At 38.4% G+C, this 18,365-nt stretch overlaps 1 protein-coding gene across 1 annotated transcript in view; it reads right to left on the bottom strand.

Annotated features, from left to right (window-relative positions):
- Positions 1 to 1,351: 1,351 nt before the first annotated feature.
- Positions 1,352 to 18,365, bottom strand: part of TMTC1 (transmembrane O-mannosyltransferase targeting cadherins 1) — a 313,576-nt gene continuing 296,562 nt past the window's right edge. The window contains exons 14-20 of the mRNA XM_068971048.1: positions 17,415 to 17,517; positions 14,955 to 15,090; positions 14,207 to 14,351; positions 13,144 to 13,281; positions 11,348 to 11,470; positions 8,917 to 8,994; positions 1,352 to 2,303 (exon numbers count right to left, since the gene is read on the bottom strand). Of these exons, the coding sequence (XP_068827149.1) occupies positions 2,163 to 2,303; positions 8,917 to 8,994; positions 11,348 to 11,470; positions 13,144 to 13,281; positions 14,207 to 14,351; positions 14,955 to 15,090; positions 17,415 to 17,517 (864 nt within the window). The 3' untranslated portion in view covers positions 1,352 to 2,162. The remainder of the gene's footprint in view (positions 2,304 to 8,916; positions 8,995 to 11,347; positions 11,471 to 13,143; positions 13,282 to 14,206; positions 14,352 to 14,954; positions 15,091 to 17,414; positions 17,518 to 18,365) is intronic.

Here is an 18,365-nt window from a genome sequence, read left to right as displayed (position 1 = left end):
TAAAAATATTTGAAGTGAAATTTTAGACACATTTATGATCTATACCATTAAAGACTATTAGAAACAGAAGATCATAGTTGTAATATATACATTATTGGATTACTGATACACACAAACATGTATGCTAATTTAAATTCCATAATCCTTTGTATTTAAAATATTCCTGGCATCATCCCTTTCCAAAGAAATTTTTTTCCTTTTATCTAGATTTACCTTGACAAAAAGTAATAATAACAACACAGAGGCAGTGCTTTCCACTACTGGGGCTAAAAAGAAGCAGAAGGCTTCTTGCTCTGGCTGGAGCATGTCACATATGTGTGCCTCAAGCTACTAAATGTGTATGACACCTGGCTTAGGACCAGGAACAGCACTATCCAGAGTAGGTTTTTTTTTTTTTTTTAAAGTTTATGATGAATACCAAATTAGAATGACATATTCCAGTTTCTTCAACTCCAAAATATATTACCACCCAAACACTGATGGCTGATTCCTAATTTCTTTAAATTTAGCAAGTGAATAATCAATACAAAAGTTTTGAGGGACTGCTGAAACTTAATTACTTTGTAGTTTAGATTAATAATTTTTGTATGATCAGTTGTAAAAGCTGCTACTAAAACAACTATGTACAGAGAAAAATGTGTTCATATATTAAATATTTTATGATATGAAATAAATAATACTAAAAGACAAATGTAAAATTGTAAGTTCAACTTTGCCATCCATACCTTTTAAATATAAATATATATATTTTAAAATTATGAATTTAGATTTTTTTTCCTAGATTTTTTTGAGCATTTTCCATGAAATCTCCAAAATTCCAAACATAGAACCAATAACTGCAGGTTCTATCATTCATGTTTTAAGCACAGAATTCTCATTAAGCCTCAGTTGTGTCCGACTCTTTGTGACCCCATAGACTGTAGCCTACCAGGCTCCTCTGTCCATGGGATTTTCCAGGCAATAGTACTGGAGTGGGTTGCCATTTCCTTCTCCAGGGGATCTTCCCAACCCTGGGCTTGAACCCGGATCTCCCGCATTGTAGACAGATGCGTTACTGTCTGAGCCACCAGGGAAGTCTCATTAAGCCTAGGAAGATCAATCAATAGAGCTTCCTTACATCCATTTAGAGTCTATGAAGATTTCTGTAATATACTGTAAATATTCCTCAATGATTAAATATATTTTCAAAAAATAATCTCTGAAAGTTAAGATAATAAAGTAGAACATTTCTCTCAATTAATATCTTTAATAATTCTCATGTAGAATATACTATTTTTTTCTCCACCAAAATAACAATATATTTGGAGGTGGAAACATTTATGATTTTTAAAAGCACTTATGAAATCTTAGAGCAGAACCACTACTCCAATAATACTTGTAATAAAATTAAAATAATTTAAAACATTTCCATAAACAATCAGGGGTGCTGACATCCTTGATTTTCCCATAGGAATATGAATACCCATACACAATTCCAGAAACTTCCTTATTGATACATTAGGCAATGGGAAAACAGCTTTTATCAGAGTGGAATTTAATTTACTTCTCAATAAGGCTCTAGCAATATCCTCAAAAGGATATACGATAAAGCTGACTTAACAACAGCCTCTTTCCCCATATATTCCAGAAGATTTTTACAAAAACTGTGAGATACTCATTTCTAGTTCCAGAGAATTAAATGAGCTACCTCTTGGAAGAATTTCCCAAATGGTTTATCCCAGAGGATTTATCCTCTCTGAAATATCTCTTCTCATAAAGAAGAGATGCCATGCCTTCGTAGCATTTCAAACCTCTATTTCTGCGAGGCTACACCAAGAAATGTCTACACTAAGAAATGGAATTAGATCTCCAGGTTGAAAAAGCAGACACATATATGAAAGGAAATCTAGAATTAAAGCAAGAAAAAATTCTGTAAAATGTGCGGCTGCTGTTTTCCTTCCATCTCAGGTCTCCTAGCCCCTGTTTGCTCTTTTTGTCTTCTTTCATGGAAATGCAAGTCTCCAGCACAGCATTACCAGCAGGTGTCCCAAAATGTGTCACCCTGAACTCGGGGTGAGAGGAAAATGCCATTGATTGTGCCCCAACTGATGTGAAAACAAAGCTTCCATCACTTCCTCTTCCAAAGACACCAGCACTGTCCCTTGAGACTGGGTCAAACGCTGCTACGTTTGGTTCTTTTCTCGAACTTCCTGTAATCTTTTCTCAAGGCGATCCAATTTGGCGAGATTTTCCTGCAGTAGTTTGCTGTCTGGAACCAGCTGTAAGGCTCTTTCATAATAAGTTCTTGCAGACACGTAGTTTCCCTGCAGAGAAAAAGAAAAGGGACAATTATATTCTGATCCATCAGAATGCTTGCTTGAAGAATGGGGAGACTAAGAAACAGATCTTCTGGTCCATTTTAACATTAATGTCCTCATAAGGAGACCCTGTCTGCTTGTGTAATTTCATCTTTATCTGTTGGTGCTCTTGGAGAATCCATTTGTTTAAGTACCAGACCAGATGGAGAATGTGAAAGATAAGGGTTATGCCATAAGTTTAAATGGCACGAAAACAGATTTTCAATTCTATTAATACAGTGTATGAAGCTATCATCTCATAGTGTTCTCATAGGGTTAACACTATTCCTTTGTAATCAAATGGAACCAAAGCACTGGAAATTCATAATTAGAGCGAAGGGAAGAGAGAGAAGGTTGAGTCAGGGAAGAGGGGTGTGTGTGTGAGAGAGAGAGAGAGAAGTATTTTTGAAATTGCAAGAGTAATGATTAAAAAGTAGATAGTTTAGGAATCTATTATACCTACTTAGTGACAGGAAATACTTTAATCTTCACCTTAAAACATAAAAGCAACTTTTGCCTAATACAGGCTTTCGTGCAAATATGCTTTTATAAAATGAAAAGAACTGATAATAAATAATATGGAGTCAAATTTATCCCATACTCAAGGTGTGTGGCCATATATATCTGCTGGATACTCTAAAGGCAGGAGGGAAGGCATGTTGCTCCAGATCTGTAAAAGACCCCTGTCTCCACCCTCTATTGGTCCCCATCTGTTTTGTTTTTGAATAAATTAAATATTTCAGTTTAACTGGCAACCACATGTGCCTGGTCCCAGAAGGTCCCTGACAACAAGTCAGAATTATTAACTTTTTTCCCAGATTCTTTTCTGCCACTAAATGTATTCCTTCTGTATGGTTGACTCTCTTTAAGATCTGTGTGCTGCCAAGTCTTAGCAGCAAGATCAGTAGAGATCTCTTCATTCTAAAAAACCATGGATTTGTTCCATTTTATTTTCAGTTACAGCTCCATGTGGATAAAGACCAGTTACTCTCTAAATTTTCATTACAACTTAAAATAGTACCTCTTAGAATAAAAGTAACCCACTCCAGTGTTCTTGCCTGGAGAATCCCAGGGACGGTGGAGCCTGGAGGGCTGCCGTCTATGGGGCCCTGCAGAGCTGGACACGACTGAAGCGACTTGGCAGCAGCAGCAGGCAGCAGAATAAAAGTACTATGTAGCAATATCAATATTTATTGAATGCTTAAATGAACTACCTCCCGAGTGTCAGGCCCTTAGACACCTGCCTGCCATATAATGAGCACTCAATCTGATGCCATCATTACTGTTATTATTAAATGACTGGGTGTATTTGTGTTAAGTTGCTTTAGTCGTGTCTGACTCTGCATCTCTAGGGACTGTAGCTTGCCAGTCTCCTATGTCCACGGGATTTTCCAGGTAAGAATACTGGAGTGGGTTGCCATGCCCTCCTCCAAGGGATCTTCCCATCCCAGGGATCAAAGCTGCATCTCTTAAGTTTCCTGCATTGGCAGTCAGGTTCTTCACCACTAGTGCTACCTCGGAAGCCCATTAAATGACTATTTGTATGTAAATGAGTAAACACTATTTCTTATGATATTCGCTTGTCATATTGGTGAAAAGGAGAGTAAAAATCATAGAACAGGTAATTCTACATTGGGAATCTAGGCACTGGCATGTGCATAAATGAAAGTATTTCAGATTATTAACACTGATTCTGATAAGAGGCTAAACAGAATTCTGAACAAATAAGAACCTGGATTTAGCTACATGACTATTTTTTAAAATTCAAGTATTTAATCTTTAGATTGTCTCTTGACATTTCTTAAGCATAGCACATATATGCAGACAACTGAACATCTGTGGCTCTCAAATTGCTCTCAGACTGTATTCTTATTGTGGTTGATTTTGAAATTGTTTACCCAAGAGGTTTCTCTGAATTTAGGCCTCAGCCTGGTACCAGGCATCGCCATCTCAGATCATCAGCTTTCTCTGTCTTTTCAACAAAATCTAGTCATAGAGTTATTTTCTCTCACTCAAATTGCTCTTTTCTTAATGAAACTGGAAGCCCCTTTTTAAGTAAGTTATATCCCTTAACTCAACGTCCCCAATTTCTGGGTGCTAGGTGGGGAATTTGAATTATCCAATTTCTAGAACTGTACTAGCTACTATGAAGGCCACTAGTCCTCTGTGTCTATTTAAATTTAAGTTAATGATAATTAAGAATCGAGTTGCTCAACTGTACCAACCACATTTTAAGTGCTCAACAGCCACAATGGGCTAGTGGCTACTGCCTTGGACAGTATATACATGGAACATTTTCTTCACTGAAGAAAGTACTATTAGCCAGTTCCATCCTAGAATATGCATTAATGTCATAAGGCAGAATTGAAAATAGTACTTGGTGATATGGCCCATCTGGTGCAACTCTGATTCAGTTCAGTTCAGTTCAGTTCAGTGGTTCAGTCATGTCCGACTCTTTGCGACCCCATGGACTTCAGCAAGCCAGGGCTCCCTGTCCATTGCCAATTCCCAGAGCTTGTTCAAACTCATGGCCATCGAGTTGGTGATGCCATGCAACTATCTCGTCCTCTGTCTCCCCTTCTCCTCTTGCCTTCAATCTTTCCCAGCATCAGGGTCTTTTCCAGTGAGTCAGTTCTTTGCATCAGGTGGCCAAAGTATTGGAGCTTCAGCTTCAGCATCAGTCCTTCCTATGAATATTCAGGACTAATTTCCTTTAGGATTGACTGGTTTGATCTCCTTGCAGTCCAAGGCACTCACAAGAGTCTTCTCCAATACCACAGTTCAAAAGCATCAATTCTTCAGTGTTCAGCTTTCTTTATAGCCCAGCTCACACATCCACACATGACTACTGGAAAAACCATAGCTTTGACTAGACGGACTTCTGTCAGTGAAGTAATGTCTCTGCTTTTTAACATGCTGTCTAGGCTGGTCATAACTTTCCAATAAAAGAGTAAGTGTCTTTTAATTTCATGGCTGCAGTCACCATTTGCAGTGATTTTGGAGCTCAAGAAAATAAAGTCTCTCACTGTTTCCATTGTTTCCCCATCTATTTCCCATGAAGTGATGAGACTGGATGCCATGATCTTAGTTTTCTGAATGTTGAGTTGTAAGTCAACTTTTTCACTCTCCTCTTTCACTTTCATCAAGAGGATCTTTAGTTCTTCTTCACTTTCTGCCAAAAGGGTGGTGTCATCTGCATATCTGAGGTTAATGATATTTCTTCCAGCAATCTTGATTTCAGCTTGTGCTTCCTCCAGTCCAGCATTTCTCATGATGTACTCTGCATATAAGTTGCAGAGTGACAATATACAGCCTTGACTTACTCTTTCCCTATTTGGAACCTGTCTGTTGTTCCATGTCCAGCTCTAACTGTTGTTTCTTGACCTGCATACAGATATCTCAGAAGGTAGGTGAGGTGGTCTCTTTCAGAATTTTCCACAGTTTGTTGTGATCCACACAGTCAAAGGCTTTGGTGTAGTCAATAAAGCAAAAGTAGATGTTTTTCTGGAACTCTCTTGCTTTTTTATAATCCAATGGATGCTGGCAATTTGATCTCTGGTTCCTCTGCCTTTTCTAAATCCAGCTTGAATATCTGGAGTTTCACAGTTCACATACACTAGAAGCCTGGCTTGGAGAATTTTGAGCATTCCTTTGCTAGTGTGTGAGATGAGTGCAATTGTGTGGTAGTCTGAACATTCTTTTGACATTGCTTTTCTTTGGGACTGGAATGAAAACTGACCTTTTCCAGTCCTGTGGCCACTGCTGAGTTTTCCAAATTTGTTGGCAAATTGAGCACAGCACTTTCACAGCATCATCTTTCAGGATTTGAATTAGCTCAACTGGAATTCTATCAGCTCCACCATCTTTGTTCATAGAGATGCTTCCTAAGGCCCACTTGACTGCATTCCAGGATGTCTGGCTCTAGTTGAGTGATCATACCATTGTGGTTATCTGGGTCATGAAGATCTTTTTTGTATAGTTCTTCTGTATATTCTTGCCACCTCTTCTTAATATCTTCTGCTTTTGTTAGGTTGATACTGTTTCTGTCCTTTTTGTGCCCATCTTTGCATGAAATGTTCCCTTGGGATCTCTAATTTTCTTGAAGAGATCTCTAGTCTTTCCCATTCTATTACTTTCCTTTATTTCTTTGCACTGATCACTTAGGAAGTCTTTCCTATCTCTCCTTACTATTCTTTGGAGCTCTGATTATGAAAGTGAAAGTGTTAGTCACTCAGTCGCATCCGACTCTTTTCAACCCCATGGACTGCAGCCCGCCAGGCTCCTCTATCCATGGAATTCTCCAGGCAAGAATGTTGGAGTGCATTGCCATTCCCTTCTCCAGGTTATCTTCCAAACCCAGGAATCGAACCCAGGTCTCCTGCATTACAGGTAATTTCTTTACCATCTGAACCACAAGGGAAACTCCAGTAATAAAAAATGTATTATAGTTTTTCTGCTTCATCGATTTCATTTTACATAGAACTTTATGAAAAATATAATCTTTTATTGCCAATAGTATGAGCAAGTCTCTCCTTCCCTCTGTTTGTCATCTCCTTGCAAAGTTTGATTCCAACTATCAACCTTGCCACAGCCCTCAGTATTTCCTAAGCTTCACCCAGACTCAGGCAAGGAGTAGGGCCCAGGAATGGGATAATACTGCTTGAGGCACATATTTCCTGGCAAGGCAAAGGTCACAGAAAGTTAATGGTTGTTCTTGAAGGCCTCATGATGATAATCCTGCATCCTGATGGTGACATCAAAATGACCACATCCAAGCCATGTGCCTGATCTATATATCTGTGTTGGACTGAGTGAAAGTGTTAGTTGCTTAGTCGTGCCCAACTCTTTGCGACCCCATGGATGGTAGCCATCCAGGCTCCTCTTTCCATGGGATTTCCCAGGCAAGAACACTGGAGTGGGTTGCCGTTTTCTCCTCCGAGTGATATTCCCAACACAGAAATAAAATCTGTGTCCTTTGCATCTCCTGCCTTGGCAGGTGGATTCTTTACCACTAATGCCACCTGAAAAGCCCTGTGCTCCTCTGTTAGATCAAGGCTTATAGCTACAGAGTAACTATCCTATTATTCCCTTCCATCTGTATAGTTATGGATCATGTTTTTGTTTTGTTGTGTTTCTGGGAGTGATCAGTTTCCACTTAATCATAAATCCTATTTATCCTTTGTTTAAATTATAATTACCATCTTGCTATTTTCTCAGGATAAAGTTTGAGAGAAGCCTGAAAATAAGCTAGCTAAATAAGAGTGATCCGTTAAAATCATGTAAGACCATTGCATTTCTCTGCTCAAAGTCCTCCAAGGATCGCAACTTGTTTGGCATAAGAGCTGAAGACATTACAGTCCCCTTCCTTCAGTGCCCTGTATCATCTGTCCCTGTGGCCTCTCCACCCCGGCTTCTATCATTTCTATCATTGCCTCCCGCCTGCTCCTCAGATACACTGGCACACTCACACCTCAGGACCTCTGTGCGTGCGCTGTCCTGCTTTTGCCGTGTGGCTTGCTCCTTTCAGATCTTTGTTGAAACACCACTTTTTAGCTAAGGCCATCCCTAACCACCTCAATTTAAAATTGCAGCTTTTATCCCCAGCACTTCCTATCTTCTTTCATTCTTTTATTCTCTATAGCACTTATCACTATGTGATATATTTCATGTGTATATGTATATATGTGGGTTTCCCAGGTGGCACAGTGGTAAAGAATCTGGCTGCCAATGCTGGAGATGTGGGTTTGATTCCTGGGTTGGAAAAATCCCCTGGAGCAGGAAACGGCAATCTACTCTGTAGTCTTGCCTGGAGAATCCCATGAACAGAAGAGCCTGGCAGGCTACAGTCCCTGTGGTTGCAGAGTCAGACATGACTGAGCATGCACACACACACACAATACACACATATACACACATACTAGTTATTGTCTGTTTCCTCCTCCTAGAATGTTAGCTCCACAAGAACAGGTATTTTTGCCTTGTGTTCACTGCTGTATTCCCAATACCTAGACATGTACCTAGTACATAGGATGTTCTCTAGCAATGCTTATCAAATGAATGGATGGATGAATGAGTGTCTGTGAATCTTTGATTTCCTGCCAAGGGCAGCTTCCAGTTATTAACTCAAAGGTAGCTTCTTCTCTTGAAAACAAATGTTTTTCAATATGTCAGGTAATAAAAGATATACTAAGTATAAGAAATAATAACCTTATATCTTGACAGTGAGTTAAGCTACAGAAGAATAAGCTGTATTAGTGCAGCTCCAACAAAACTTTAGTTTAGTTCACACAGCAGACTTTATCTACTATATGATGATACCTAAGTAGGTATTATTTTCTTTATGATAAAATTATGACGTCTAATTTATATAGATTTGTTTTTTAAAATGGCTTCATGATATTCAGTCTAGATAATACAAAGTGAACATAAATCCTGCTAATAACACTTTTAAGCACCTATGTTTTCCGTATTCAAATAATTCAAAGAGGAAATTAACAATAGTTTTTCAAACTTTTAAAGGGAAGAAAGAGAAAACACAAAGGGAAAACATGGTTCACATGAACAGGAATTATTTTCTTACCTTGATGTGCTGAATTCCACCCATATTCATCCAAGCCTGTGCTTGATCTGGATTTGACTCCACGGCCGCTTTATAGCTCTAAATACATAAGAAATATCTTCAGGCTGGGAAATGAGAACCCATCTTTAACACTGTAGGATTGTGGAAAGCATTTTCTATATATGTGGAAATTTAAATGGTTGATAAAATGAACAGTCATGTCTAGTTCTCAGGTGTTCCCTTTATTTCTATTTTTTTTCAAAGCTGATGATTCTAAAGTGGAGGAAACTGAAATGTGTAATTTCCTTGGAGAGCTAACCTCTGGACTTAAAAAGGCTGAAGATGCCTGCCAGGCATGCAGGTGATTTCTATTACATGCATCATTTCCCACTGGCCTCGATCTGTGAGAAAATGGTGCTCTTAGACCTTTTCACTGCAAATAGACTTTGCAAGAAAAACTATAGAATCTTCGTTTCCTAAACAGCTTAACTCTCTCACAAAATCTGATCTGATTATTCAGCCCATGCTTAAATTCTTGCAGGGACTGGTATTCTGTATTTCTTTAATGATATCTAATACTTTTTTACCAGAGGATAGTTTTAATCATTAGAAAGCCTTTGTTTTTCTTCTGCCTTGTGAAAGATCTTAAAGTGTTTGAAGAGAGTTACTTGTTTCTCAAATATTTTTTGTCTGAATAACATGTATCACAATGTCCTATCAGTGAAATACATTTTTAACATTTGCACGTTGTTTTGCATCAAAGGGTATATTCACCATTGAGCTTTGATTTTAAGAGTTGCCACTTTAAATAAAACTAAAGGCTAAGAGTACTGTCTTCGATTACAAAGCTAAGTATCCATGTGTATATATTAATGTTCTTTGCTATTATCCTGAATAAGAATCTATCTGAACAGATCCATAAATAACTAGAAACTGTCTATCACTTCTCTACTTCAGTTTGAGGAGAAAGAAGCAAATGTTAAGAAACTGTATTGCTAAAAATTTGCTAAAGTAAACTGAAGAGTATGTTTTGTGTTAATTTTTATCAGCAGAATAAAATGTTTATTTCTTATTCTCTGTATGACCTTGAAAAAGTTAGAAAAGCTCTGAGTCTCATTCAGTCATAAAATGAAGACAATGAGCATGTCTTATATGATTGTTGTGAAGATTATAATAAATGTGAATTATACATTAAAAAACTAACATTGTAGCTGCTATTATTGGCCAATGGCTTTACCCCTACTCTTCACAAATCAAGCCATAATGACTATTTAATCCGTTAGTCAAGTAACTAGAAAATACTTTTGTTTTTAATACAATATATAAAATATAGACAGATATATATACCATATAAGTACTCCTACAAATGATCATGTAAGTTATAAGTAATTAAAGAAAGACAGCATTGAAAGTTTCATAAGGCAGAGAACAATTCAGTTTCTGCTCAAACAGGCCACCATTTCTGTTTTAACATTCACATTCAAATTAGTTTCTCCAAATATCTTTACATGCTTTTCCAATAATATTTTAAAAGCCTCTTACATTTATTTTCAAAAACAATCTTATCATTTGAAATTTTACTTTTTTGCATAATTTTATGACTTCATTAATTATAACCTGTGGCTTTATTGTGGAAAATATATGGCATTTCTGTAACATTTCATTATGCTTGTAAATGTCTTTTTATTTCAAAGTGGGTTATCAATTTCATTCCAAAGATACACACATTGAACATCCCTAAGATGCAACATAGTATGTTTTAGAACACAGAAGGAAGCAGTCCTTTCCACAAGGAAAATGCAGTCGAAATAGGGAGCTAACCAGCGCTCATGCATGTGCACAGAGGGAAGAGGGAGGAGAGGATGGGGAGATGGAGGAGACAGAGAGACACCTAACAACACAATGTATGATGCTTTCAAATGACTGGTAGAGACAGGAAGTGTTTTAGGAGTTCATAGGAAACAAGTCACTGGATGAAAGGATGGTAGGGAGGGCTCCCTGAGGGAGACACAGGCCTGTGTTGGTAGATGAGTGGGATTCCGCAGGGACTGATGGATGGGGTAGACAGTGTTTAGGACATGTGGAATGCCAAAGCTCCTTGGGGCACCAGTCTAGCTGAAACAGAGGGTTACTGAAGGCAGACAGAGAGCGAAAGAGTGAGAGAGACAGAGAGAGGGGAAAGCTTACTTGAGGGCAAAATGTGGAACGCTTTAAACATCAAGCTAAAGGTGATAATTCAGAAAACAATGAGGAGGTATTGTAGAACTCCTAATGGTCAAAAACCAGAGGCTCAATTATTTAAAAAAATAAACTTACAATGTCAGTTAATCAGAAAATTCACTCTATCAACATGCCATTGATCTTAGCTTTCAAGGTATATGTTTCATTAAAGATTGAGAGAATATTAATTTTAATCCATGAATTTAATAACAATTTTATTAAGTGTTTATACCTCAAAAGCTTTGTCCAGGAGGTTCTGCTCTCTCAGTTGGTTTCCTTTTGTGAAAAAAAGTTCAGATATAACTTTTGGATCCTTTGGTTTCAGCTTGAGAGCCTTGTCTATAGCATCAAGTGCCTGTATATGTTGGAAATTAAGACACAGTAAGTGTAGATTAGATAAAGAAGAACTAACTTAAACGATATCTTCCATTCTTTTTGTTTTTACGTATTGGCTAGTGTGGTGAGTGATGATCAAAGCACATTCTTCATTTTATCTGATGTTCTCATTGAGGAATAATGCAGCCCTGACCAAATAATTTCCCTATAATCCAGGTTTCCTATTTATGTTAGTGACAATGAAATATCCCTGATCACTTTACAGGAACATTGTGCGATCCTATTGAAACAACATCTGGGGTTGGATGTTTTGCCCCGGCCACATGTCCGTCTGGACCACTCCAGCAGCCTCATCTTGGGGCCTGGTGCTCACTCTGCCCCCAGCACCCACTACCCCACACCCTGCAGCCAGAGATCCCTTCAAAACACAAATCTGACAAGCCTCTCTTCTCCTTAAAGCCTCAAAGCTTCTTGCAGTATCCCTTGTCCTGGTCCCAAGCCTTAGGATAGAGTGCCCAGCAACCTCTGTGGTTACATCTCACACGCCCCCTACTCTCTCAAGCCCATCCCTCAGATGGGCCATTCGTTGTTGACTTGGAGCCTTTTCATGTGCCTTTTCTTGCTTGGAATGCTATTCACTGCCCTTTTTTGTTTAATAACTCCTATCTGTCATTCAACCTTCAACTTCACGTCACTCTATAGAGAACCCTACCACCCAGACTATTCGGGTTCCCTGGATATGCGCGTTAGGGACTATGCTGCTCTTCACGACATCAGTGGGCACAACTATAATTCTGCTCTAGTTTTGTGATTACTTGTTCAACCTTTGTCTCCTCCTTGACTGTAAACTCCAGGAAGACAAGGGAAATAATTTTTGTGTTTTTTTTCCCCAACACCACTTTATTCCCATTTGATAAATATTTTGTCGAATCAGTTCATGAATCTACTGTTTATGTGACTTAAAAATGAAGATAAACAGTACAGTTGCAACACAGGGCCATTGACGTGCCTTAAAGGGTTGTTATAAGGATTCTATAAGATATATTTGAGGGAACATGCAGAGTTATAAAACAAACCAATGATAGAATGCCATTCTCCCCAATCATCCCGCCCTCTCCCTCTCTCTCTGAGTCCAAAAGTCCGTTATACACAGCTGTGTCTTTTTTCCTGTCTTGCATACAGGGTCGTCATTGCCATCTTTCTATCATGTATACTATCATGTAAGAATTGAATCGCCAGTCTATGTCTGACGCAGGATACAGCATGATTGGGGCTGGTGCATGGGGATCACCCACAGAGATGTTATGGGGAGGGAGGTGGGAGGGGGTTTCATGTTTGGGAACACATGTAAGAATTAAAGATTTTAAAATTTAATAAAAAAAAATAAATAAATAAAAAAATAAAACTAAAAAAAAAAAAAAAAAAAAAAAAAAAAAAACAAACCAATGTTAGTCTTTATTGAGTTAGCTGAAAACAAACTGAGATGACCCCACATGAAACCTTCAGACCCAGAACAAACCAAGAAAACAACATTTCAAGGGGTTGTCTAAGCAGTCAAGGAGGTATCTATGAAAAGTGCCAAGGAATAATGATCAAGACTGCTCGCCCTTGTGAGACTGCAGGCTGGAGGGTCATCAGCTACACCTGATTTGTACCCTGAACACAGACAATTCCAAACAGCGTGCTCTCTACCTTGTCGTGCTGCTCCTGCTTGCTGTGGATGGCAGACAACAAGCGATAGCATTCAAGGCACCCGGTCTCCTCTGACACAATGTGACTGGTCATCTTTTCAGCTTCTTTTGTCTGTCCCATCACAGCCAAAACCTGAGCCTGCAAAACCACACGGACCTTGGCTTAGATAGCACTTGGTTATCATCTTATCAAAGAAATCATTCGGGGAACATTTCCCACAGAAGTGCTCAGCATCTATTTGTGACACACAGAGAGGGCTGACTTACCACAGTTATTAGTAACAGCCTTTAGTCTTCTGCTGTTTGTTTCTTTATGCAGGCATATGCCTGCATTTGTGCATGCGTGGCTGGAACATCAAAGTCATTCAATGAAATGACTTGTGCCTTTTTTTTAAAAAGTTGACTATGTAAAAGAGAAATTTTTCCCTATGGTTTCAACAGAACACTGTGTTTAAAACAAGAAAACAAGTTTGTTTTACTGTAAATCTAAGGAAAAAGAAGAGTAATGATCCCAAAATTGAAATAAAAAAATATTGTCAATATTAATTTTCCTAAATTTGATATCTAACTCTTCTGTGGTTATGTTAGAGAATGTCCTTGTTCTTAGAAACTATATGCTGAAGTATTTAGAAGTAAAGATTAAGAGATAGATAACCTCACGTCGCTCAGGAAAAAAATAACATGTATTAATAATATGTATATGCACATAATATCTAAATATGCACATACATACATGTACACACACATACATACATACTTGAAAGGTGATAAATGCATCAAAGTGCTAAAAATTTATCAATCTGGGTGAAAGAATGTGCAGGAGGCTATATAGAATTTTTGCAAAATTTTGTAGGTTTGAAATTACTAAAAAAAAACATAGAAGTGTCTTTAGGGTCCATGTGTTTGGTGAATGAATCTAACACTGGTTAAATATGAATATTCATTAAATGGATAGAGTATAGTATTCTAGTTCCCATTCTGAGGCTTACTAACTACAGCTCCCTATATTGCATGCCATGCATTTCTTCTCTTCTCCATCTTCTTTCTTTCCTCTGTCTACTCACCAGTGCCAGGCGGAGTTCCCTTTGGGAAGGCTGAAGGGCCACGGCTTCTTGGTAAGTCTGCAAAGCCTCTTCGTATCTGCCAGTGTTGTAATACAGTGCTCCCAGAGGTGACAGTATCTCAGTTTTGCGTGCTACCTGCAGGGCACTGAATTTGAGGAAACAAATGGACATTTTTCTTCTAATAGGTACATTTCCAAAGGTTGAAATTTAGATTCAGGGACCACCGTCTATGGTTTGAGGCTGTTCCCACCTGGTCTTTGTTTTTATATCAAGAAGAATGTTAAAAAAAAAAAAAAAAGATCCTGCTGCCATCCTCTGACTATAAGAATGTTTTTTAGTGACCTAGCAATATGTAAATTGGGCCCCAAGGATCTTTTCCATTCACCGAGATAGGCTTGTTTTGATGTATGCAAGTTTTTCATTTAGATTCATTTTTAAAATTGCTATTTGTAGTTTGGGTTGTTAAGTCCATAGCTTCAGAAAACAATGGACTAACTAAAATGAGAATTAAACTCCAAACTTGGTTTAGCACCATATTTTAACCAGCAGGCAAAAATGTCATTTATCAGGATATCATTTATCCTCATAGTACCATTTATGGTACTGTTCTCTAGAGAGGAGAATCTGTTTTGCCTGCACTGGCAAAATTTGCTAGTATTTTGAAAGAATCTGTTCCAAATTACTAAGACTTTGATGGCCAACTGCAGGGACTTTGGGTGACTTACAAAGTGAAAAATAGGACCTTTACCGTTTGTACCACTCTTCAGCCACACTGTTGTCTCCCAGTGACCTGTAGAGCCTCCCCAGGTTCACCATGGCCACATGATGGCTTGGGCTAAGTTTGATGGCCTGTTGGTAATGGGCCACTGCCTTCTCTGGAAAGCCTGCAACCAGTGGTAGGTTGGTAAGAGCAGAGCATGACTTTGTTATAAAACAGACCAACTCTTTTTCTTTCTTTTTAACATATGAACTCTTTTAATTTCTCTTCTGGTAATGATAATTTTTCTTGCAGCCATACCATCAAATTATTCAGTTAGTAAATTAGCACACATTTTGGCTTCTTGCCACCACCTAACTTTGGACCATTTCACTATTCATTTTCACTTAAAACCTATTTCTTTTATTAAGTATATTATTTTCATCAAAGTGTTTTCTGGCTATTGCCCTAGCTGACAGGATGTTTTGAAATTATCAGTGATTGTTATTTACACAAGATACTGTTGCTTCTCACTATATTCAAAGGAGAGTGTGCTATGATAGAAAGAAAACTGTCCTGAAGCAACTTCTGAGGGTCTATTACAATTATTCTACTGCAACCTAGTGACTGAGACACTCCTTTAAATAAGGCAGTTGCTGTATTTTGAAAATATCTTTTTAAATAGTATGTTTTTATTTAGATGGTATTTATTGAATGGGACTTTAATAATAATAATAATACCAACTTGCATTTGTCCAATGCATTATATATTTTAGTTAAACAACCTCATATGATTTTTGCAGATGTTTTGATCCTATTTAGCTGTCTTTTGAAAGCACTTAGTTCCCTCTTGGGATTTGCTGCTACTGCTGCTAAGTCACTTCAGTCGTGTCTGACTCTGTGCGACCCCATAGACAGCAGCCCACCAGGCTCCCCCGTCCCTGGGATTCTCCAGGCAAGAACACTGGAGTGGGCTGCCATTTCCTTCTCCAATGCACAAAAGTGAAAAGTCAAAGTGAAGTCGCTCAGTCATGTCCAACCCTGAGCGACCCCATGGACTGCAGCCTACCAGGCTTCTCCATCCATGGGATTTTCCAGGCAAGAGTACTGGAGAGGGGTGCCATTGCCTTCTCCATCTTGGGATTTAAGTGATATTAAAAAATATTATTACTTTATAGATATAGATGCAGAAGTGCAAAGAAATTAAGAAACTCAACAAAAATCCCAGGGCAAGTGAGGATAAAGGCCAGAACTGGAATCAATCCCTCTGGTATGATGAGATTCCCCAAAGAACCTTCCTTGTGAAATTATATGTAAGTGAATGAATTGTGGAAGGGTCTAAAGTTCTACATAGTGTGTTTACTTGCACAGACATCTTCCCAAGTCTATCTTCTTTGAATGCAAGTTTGACCAGGAGGTGCCAAAAAAACCCTCTGCATGTGTAAGGGTCTATGTATAGGTCACAGGTGAGAGGGAGAATAATACCAGTAAAAAAGCATGAATATAATGGGAGTGTGGAAAGGTATACAGTAGTTAGTGAGATTTGGGGGTTGGGAGTTGGGGTGGGATATTTTGTTGTTGAAGGAAGAGGGCTAGATCAGGCCAACAGTCTAGATGTCTTCTTCCTTTTCTGTAAAATTTTTGATACCTAATTTATTATTATATTGCTAAGGAACCAGCAGGTGGCACCATGAAACAATTTTGTTTTACATGCAAAAATAAGGGATGTTTCCTAGGTATATCAGAATGTAAATTTATGTCCTATGGAACAGAAGAGCTTCAAATATCCTAGAAAATAAAAACCCTCTTGAGCATTTCATATCGACAAAATAATTAAAATTGAATTTGATTGCAGGAAAGGTAGTCTAATAGTTAATGAGAACAAAGTGGTGTTTTTGTATTAAATTCAAGTATCTTTTCATCCTTTCTAAGTATTCAACACACGCCAACAGAATGTGGGAGCGCAAATCATAAAGAAAACAGAATCCCTGGCCAGTAAAGTTTTACATTAAATGAGACAAAGCAAGTATATTTTATATAGCACCTGTTCTATACGAGTATATCAATTATAATGGAACAGTTCCTTAGTATCACATAAGGAATGATGAAATAATTCTAGAGACTTTTAAATCAGCTGTAGAAAAGTATTTACCATTTGCCAGTAAATTGATTCAGAGGCAGTTTCTGCATCATTGTAGAGAACAGTTCATCATTATAGATTTATAAACTTGTATAAATGCTATTCAAAGGAGACAGCTACTCATTAAACCATCAAGGCCACTTTCTGGCCACCTGGGAAGTTTTCCTGAACGATCTGATTATAAGAATGGGGCAGATTTTACCAAACTGAGACTGAAGATTTGGAAAACTGACAGCAAGTACAACAGGACTGTCAATGCGAGTTTCCTGCCAAGCCCAGCGAGTTCTACTTTTGAAGCATTATTTGGGTGGATTGCCACTTAGCTTGTTAGATAGTATTATCTCATCTCAACAGGTTCTCTTTAATCTCACCAGTATCAACTAGGAAAACTCCATAGTTGTTGTGTAAGTCTGAGCTGTCTGGGCATTTCTTTATTCCAGCCAGGTATATTTCCTCAGCTTCTTTAAATCTCTCCTTAAAAAAAGAACAAAGAAAAATACATGAGAGAATTTTTTTTTTTTAATCAGCAAGAAACTGAATAACAGAAATAGGAAAAGCAGAAAATAACTTACTGAACATCTGCTATGCAATAGGCACCAAGATCAAATACTATTTACTTTGAGTTAAGGTCAGTATCAACTGCATGGATATCAATGATATCATACTTGTGTTTAGTTCCTTCAGCACAAACCAGCTGATGTTTACTAAGAAGCAACATCTTGGATGTCAGAGGTGGACTATAAAGAAGGCTGAGCACAGAAGAACTGATGCTTTTGAACTGTGGTGTTGGAGAAGACTCTTGAGAGTCCTTTGAACTGCAAGGAGATCCACCCAGTCCATCCTAAAGGAGATCAGTCCTGGGTGTTCATTGGAGGGACTGATTTTCAAGCTGAAACTCCAATATTTTGGCCATCTGATGTGGCGAGCTGATTCATTTGAAAAGACCCTGATGTTGGGAAAGATTGAGGGCAGGAGGAGAAGGGGACGATAGAGGAGGAGATGGCTGGATGGCATCACCGACACAATGGACATGGGTTTTGGTGGACTCCGGGAGTTGGTGATGGACAGGGAGGCCTGGCGTACTGCAGTTCATGGGGTTGCAAAGAGTCAGACACGACTGAGCGACTGAACTGAACTGAACATCTAAAAGGATCTGCCCTACAGAAAAAGCCTCAAAGTAGATGTTTGAATGGGATGCCTTCCATCCCAGCAACCCTCTGGATGAAAACAGGTGATCCATTCATATAGGAATGTCTTCTGAGGTGGGTGATCTCACTGGGAGACAGGGTTATGGTGGTTGTTCAGTCGCTAGGTTGTGTCTG

Source organism: Capricornis sumatraensis, chromosome 4 (genome assembly GCF_032405125.1).
Source record: "Capricornis sumatraensis isolate serow.1 chromosome 4, serow.2, whole genome shotgun sequence".
NCBI classification, from domain to species: Eukaryota; Metazoa; Chordata; class Mammalia; order Artiodactyla; family Bovidae; genus Capricornis; species Capricornis sumatraensis.
This window is presented reverse-complemented; position numbering and strand designations above follow the sequence as displayed.